General features: G+C 53.4%; 1 protein-coding gene across 1 annotated transcript in view; it reads right to left on the minus strand.

The window, feature by feature from the left end:
• The window catches only part of NFIC (nuclear factor I C), a 130,571-nt gene extending 127,670 nt beyond the window's left edge, over positions 1-2,901 (minus strand). The window contains exon 1 of the mRNA XM_060275304.1: positions 1,874-2,901. Coding sequence (XP_060131287.1) covers positions 1,874-1,876 — 3 coding nt within the window. The 5' untranslated portion in view covers positions 1,877-2,901. The remainder of the gene's footprint in view (positions 1-1,873) is intronic.
• Between the last annotated feature and the right edge of the window lie 3,099 nt (positions 2,902-6,000).

The following is a 6,000-nucleotide window of genomic DNA, read 5'->3' on the forward strand; positions in this document are numbered from 1 at the left end:
ACCGTGGCTCATCCCGTGGACAAAAGGCAGATTTACTCGCGAGGAAGCCCCGCTGATTTTCAAAAGACGCGCTGGAACTTTAGCCTGGAAGTCGGCCCTAAAGTGCCTACTCATGGGTAAATGGGTGCAAGACCGCCGCCTTCTGAGGAGCCCGCCGGCTTAATATTGAGGAACGCCATCTTACAAGTTGGCAGCAGCCCTGCAGGGCAAATCCGACTAGCACGTGTTTACTCGGGAGTAAGCTCCCACGGAAAGCAATGGAGTTTTTGCTCCTGAGCAAAACTGCTCGAGACTCGTGTGAAGTGCCCTCCGGTGGTGGCACGCTTTTACCTATTGGGCTGTGAGTCCCGTTGAGTTCCACAGAGCTTTACTTTAGAGTAAACGCGCGAGGGGGTCGGGGGGAGCCCGGAGCTCATCCGAGGAAGGCGCGGGGAACAGAAACCGCTCGCCATCGATTAATCGAGCGACCGTTCTCTTCGATCAAGGCTCCCTGCGGAACACCCAGGCGCGAGGTGGGGTGGGGTGGGGGAAAGGCGAGAGAAATCCCCTTTGAACTCGCTGCGACTTCGCTTCCCAAGGATAGATCGCCTCACTTAAAAGAAAGAAAGAAAGATCTATTTTTAGAACTGAACCCGGCTCGGGGTTGGGTGTGCGAAGGAAAATGGACGGAGGAGGGTAAAGGTTGGAGCGAGGAGGATTTTTTTTCCCCCGCGGAGCGGGTCTGGTGCTGCAAAGGCTGCAGCCCAGCCGGTGTGTGTGTGTGTGTGGTGCGCGCGCCTTTCTTCCTCTCCCGTCCACCTTGTGCTCCGCAGAGCTCAAGATCTTAACTGCTGACGAAGCGGCCTTCGCCGAGTCTGCCGCAGGGCCCAGCTTGGTTAGCCAGAGAGAGAGAGACAGTTAATTTTTACGCGCAGGATGGAGAGAGAAAGGGGAGCGGGTTGGAGAGAGAGAGGGAGATCTTTCCAAGGTTGGCGGGGTGGAGGGGAAGGGAGGCACTTTTCAGCTCGAGAGCGAGAGGCTGGATCGGGGCCAAAGGCAGCAGTTAGCGGCGCCCAGAGAAGCCCCGGCGTCTCCCTCCCTCCCTCTCTCTCTCTCCGGCGGGTCTCTCCTCCTCTCCGCTAGGCGTCATGTTCAAGTTCAGCACGGCTCCCTTCCTCCTCCGCCCCCTTCACCAGAGCGGCCATTTTCCGCTACATCTAGCGTTTGCTGAGCTAGCTGCCAAGAGAAAGAGAGGGGAGGGGGGGAGAGATGATTGCCACACACTCCCCCGTCTCTCTCCCCCCCCTCCTCCATCGCAGATTCTTACGCATTCTCCCCCCCTCCCCAATTCCATGCGTAAAAGCGCACCGGGTTTGGAGAGGTAGGAGACTCCGCAGACTTTATAGCGCTTTGCATTCTCCACTTCTCCGCACTCCCCCCCCCCACACGCATTATACTCTGACACTTTGCACCAAGGACGGGCATGGTGGTGGGGGTCTTCATCTAGGCAATGCACTACGGCAAAACGCGATGGGGGCTGTCCGAATAGGGGGCGCGCTCTTTCTGGAACGGGGCATCCCCAAACACTCAGAGAAATGCCCCCGCCCCCGGGTCTCTTTCCAACCACCCTGTCCCTGATCGTGCCAAGATCCTTTCTGTTTTGATTCTAACAAGACTCTCCCCTCCCCCCCACCCCCAGCACCCTCTCCCCCTCCGAAGCCCACCTGCCTTGGACTTTTCCCCCCTCTCCCCCTAAAACCCCACCTCCATCAACTTCTCCTGCCCACCCACCCGCTCCTCCGCCACACCCCACCAAGGAAATCAGGGTGTAGGGGGCTATTACTATTATTATTATTTTTAAAAAAGGATTTGGAAACTGACGCGAAAAACTTACCATCACCCAAACGAAACTGACCAGGGCGGTAGAGCGGCTGGATGCCAACAGGAAGCCAAGGTGGCGGCCGGCGGGAGAGAGAAGGGGCTTATTTATTTATTTTTAAGGTCCCACCAAGTTGTTGTTGTTGTTGTTAATTTGCGGAGGGCGAAGGAAAGGAAACAACCTCACCTCCTCCTCCCTGGGAAAAAAAATAGAGTCACAACAACGCGAAAAGCGGGGCGAGATCTTCCCTTCCTTCAGCGTTGGGTCAGTTCTCTCCAGGCGCCTTCAGTGGCCGGGTCGACAGCATCTTTTAAGGTCCCAGCTCAGGAGAACCCGCTGCGGCGCCGTGGCCCTCCCCAGATGTCAGTGAAGTAGAGGAGGTGGTGGTTTCTTCCCACCCCCACTCTCTCTCTCTCTTTGGTAAAATAAAATAAAAAAATTCGGGGGTTATTTAGTTGCTAGGTCACATCGCCGAGGGTGGGACACACACACCAAAATCCTTCCTGGGTTGTGAAGACCGGGGGGGGGGGAGTGATGAGGACTTGGTGGGTGGTTGTTAACTCTAGAGAGTCACACAGAGGGGGTTCTTAATAAAGGGGGGGCTCGGTGGAAGTGGGTGAGACGGGGCAGCAGTAAAAAAATAATGTCTTGGGTGGGGGAGAGAGACGTCACTTTTTATGGGACGCCACACTGGGGGCGCGGAGATTTTAAAAATACTACTACTAATAATAATAAAAGAATAAGAAAGAAGCTCTCTCTTTTTGTTGCTATGAGAAGATTGCTTATATATCTCTCTCTTCCTGGTTAAAACCTCGTGTTTTTTATCAAAACAAGATTTGGGGCAGGAATGGGAAATAAAACAGCAGGCGCAGCATCAGCCAGATTCCTCTCCCTTTTGCAAAGAAAATCCGGAGAGAGTGAGGAGGGCGGGGGGGGGGACTGGTTGGTTAGCTGGCTGGCAGGCAGGGGAACCCTTACATCTCCCCGCTCCCTCCCTCCCTGGGTGAGCAGGTCTCAAGCAGCGGCGGCGGCGGCGGCGGCACCCACGACCAACCTCCCTCTCTCTAGCGCGCGCGCGCTCTCCCTCCTCCCTGCCTGGGCTGTAGGCTCCGCCCCTCGCTCCGCCCCTCTCTCGCGTGGCTGGGGAGGAGGGGGGTCTTGGAGGAGTCTGGCAGCGCCAGGATGAGAGAGAGAGAGAGAGAGAGAGAGAGAGATGGAGAGGGAGAGAGAGAGAGAGAGAGAGAGAGAGTCTCCCTCTACACCCCCACTTCTTCTTCTTCTAGCCCCCAAGGGTGGGCCAAGGAGGTTTGATAAGGCGCAGTGCCGGGTTTACGTATAAGCTACCAACAAGCTCTAGCTTAGGGTCCCATTCTCTTGGGCCCCCCCAAAAAAATTAAAGGAAAAAATCCTGAATGTACATTTCCAAAATTTAAGATAAAAAACAAATGAAATAAAACCTCCATCCAGCAACAGTGTTTTGTGTTGTGTGGGCTCCTGTGATGCAAGCCTGCTCCCTAAAACATCACTGGTTTGCTCATTTCTATATACAGTGGTACCTTGGTTCTCAAACTTGGCGTTTCCGTGCGCTGCTGCCCACATGACCCAATGCTGGCTCCCTCGGCCTATAGAGCGAGATGAGCGCCACAACCCCAGAGTCGTCCGTGACTGGACCTAACGGTCAGGGGTACTTTTACCTTTACTGTACCTATATACAGTGGTACCTCGGTTCTCAAACTTGATCCGTTCCGGAAGTCCGTTCCTAAACCAAAGCGTTCCAAAACTTTGATAAAATACATATTTTGTTATGTGCAAATGGCTTGCGACACCTATGAGGTCCACAAATTACCATATAACACAAAAAACAGTGACCATTTGTTGTGGACAAAGGACAGCTGGACCTATAAAGGGCCCCATTACTTTCAGGAGCTGAGGGCCTCATCAAACCTGAATCCGGCCCTGGGTAAGGGAGTGGGGATGCCAGAGCAGGGGTGCCCACTTGAATAAAATATTGGGGAGGGGAAGGTAAAGACTCGCCTCCATCACAAGACACTGCACACACCTGGGTCCAGGCAAGGGGGGCAACTGCCCCCCCCAAAAAACAATTAGGGTAATACAAATACTTAACTGAGGTTCTCCATCCCCCAACATAAATCCTGGCCATCAACTTTGGCACTGCCAATAAACTTTGGGGGGCCCGCCCCCCTCAAACATTTTATGGGGGGGGGAGGCAGAAGGACCTTGGCTCCTATATGCAGGGAGACAGGATGGAATGCAATTTCTGGTGCTGAAGGGGGGGTGGATGTTGCCTCCTACCTAATGGGAAAACTCTGAACATCACTTGGCTGGTGTCCAAAAGGAGGTTGCCCGCATTTAATTTGGGCCCAATAAATTATTAAGAGCGGGTCAGTGTGTAGTGTAGGGGCAGCTTTGTGGCGCATGCCAGCCCCCCCCCCAGCATATCTCCAGACCCCTCGTGTCCCTATTTTCCACAGCGCCACCTGAGAGCAGTCTGTAGTCACACCGCTGGGCCCCCCGAGTCCATCGCTGTCCCCCCCCTCCCAAGTTGGGCAGCTGTGTTGATCTTTGGGCTTCGCCTCAGGAGAATGGAGAACTTACACCCCAGAATAGCTGCGAAGATCACTGGGTGACATTGGCCCAGCCGCCATTTAGGCCTGGCCTACCTCAAAGGGTTGTTGTTGCGGTCCAGACCTAGCCCCTCTCACAGGGTTGCGTCCATGGGCTGTTGCTTGTCTCCTGCTCATTCAGGCATGGGCCCCGCCAGCGAGCCTGCTCCCTCAAATATCACTGGTTTGCTCATTTCTATATACAATGGTACCTTGGTTCCCAAACTTGGTGTTTTCGTGCACTGCTGGCCACATGACCCAATGCCGGCTCCCTCGGCCTATAGAGCGAGATGAGCGCCACAACCCCGGAGTCGTCCGTGACTGGACCTAACGGTCAGGGGTACTTTTACCTTTACTGTACCTATATACAGTGGTACCTCGGTTCTCAAACTTGATCTGTTCCTAAACCAAAGTGTTCCAAAACTTTGATAAAATACATATTTTGTTATGTGCACAGTTAAACTACAGAAGTCTCTGCTACAGGAGGCAGTAACGGCGACAAATAATAATAATAATAATAATAATAATAATAATAATAATTTATCATTTATACCCCGCCCATCTGGCTGGGTTTCCCCAGCCACCCTGGGCGGCTTCCAACCGAATATTAAAAACAATACAGCATCAAACAATAAAAACTTCCCTAAACAGGGCCGCCTTCAGTTGTCTTTTAAAAGTATACGGTAATAGTTGCTTATTGCCTTGGCGTTTGCTGGGAGGGTGTTCCACAGGGCGGGTGCCACAACTGAGAAGGCCCTCTGCCTGGTTCCCTGTAGCTTTGCTTCTCACAGGGAGGGAACCGCCAGAAGGCCCTCGGAGCTGGATCTCAGTGTCCGGGCAGAACGATGGGGGTGGAGACGCTCCTTCAGGTATACAGGACCGAGGCAGTTTAGGGCTTTAAAGGTCAACACCAACACTTTGAATTGTGCTTGGAAACCTACTGGGAGCCAATGCAGATCTCTCAAGACCGGTGTTATGTGGTCCCAGCGGCCACTCCCAGTCACCAGTCTAGCTGCCGCATTCTGGATTAATTGCAGTTTCCGGGTCACCTTCAAAGGTAGCCCCACGTAGAGCGCATTGCAGTAGTCCAAGCGGGAGATAACTAGAGCATGCACCACTCTGGCCGGACAGTCTGCGGGCAGGTAGGGTCTCATCCTGCGTACCAGATGGAGCTGGTAGACAGCCACCCTGGACACAGAATTGACCTGCTCCTCCATGGACAGATGTGAGTCCAAAATGACTCCCAGGCTGCGCACCTGGTCCTTCAGGGGCACAGTTACCCCATTCAGGACCAGAGAGTCCTCCACACCTGCCTGTCCCCCACAAACAGTCCTACTGTCTTGTCAGGATTCAACCTCAATCATTCAACCTAAAAATAAAATCATTAGCTAGAGATCAATGCCCAAAAGGAGCCACATAAATAAAACCTTGCAAACCGAGGGGGGCAAATATTTATCGTATTTCACCTTTTTCTTCCAAAGAGCTCAAGGTGGTTTTTCCTCCTCAGTCCCCGCAACA

Source organism: Zootoca vivipara, chromosome 6 (genome assembly GCF_963506605.1).
Source record: "Zootoca vivipara chromosome 6, rZooViv1.1, whole genome shotgun sequence".
In the NCBI taxonomy this organism is placed as follows: domain Eukaryota; kingdom Metazoa; phylum Chordata; class Lepidosauria; order Squamata; family Lacertidae; genus Zootoca; species Zootoca vivipara.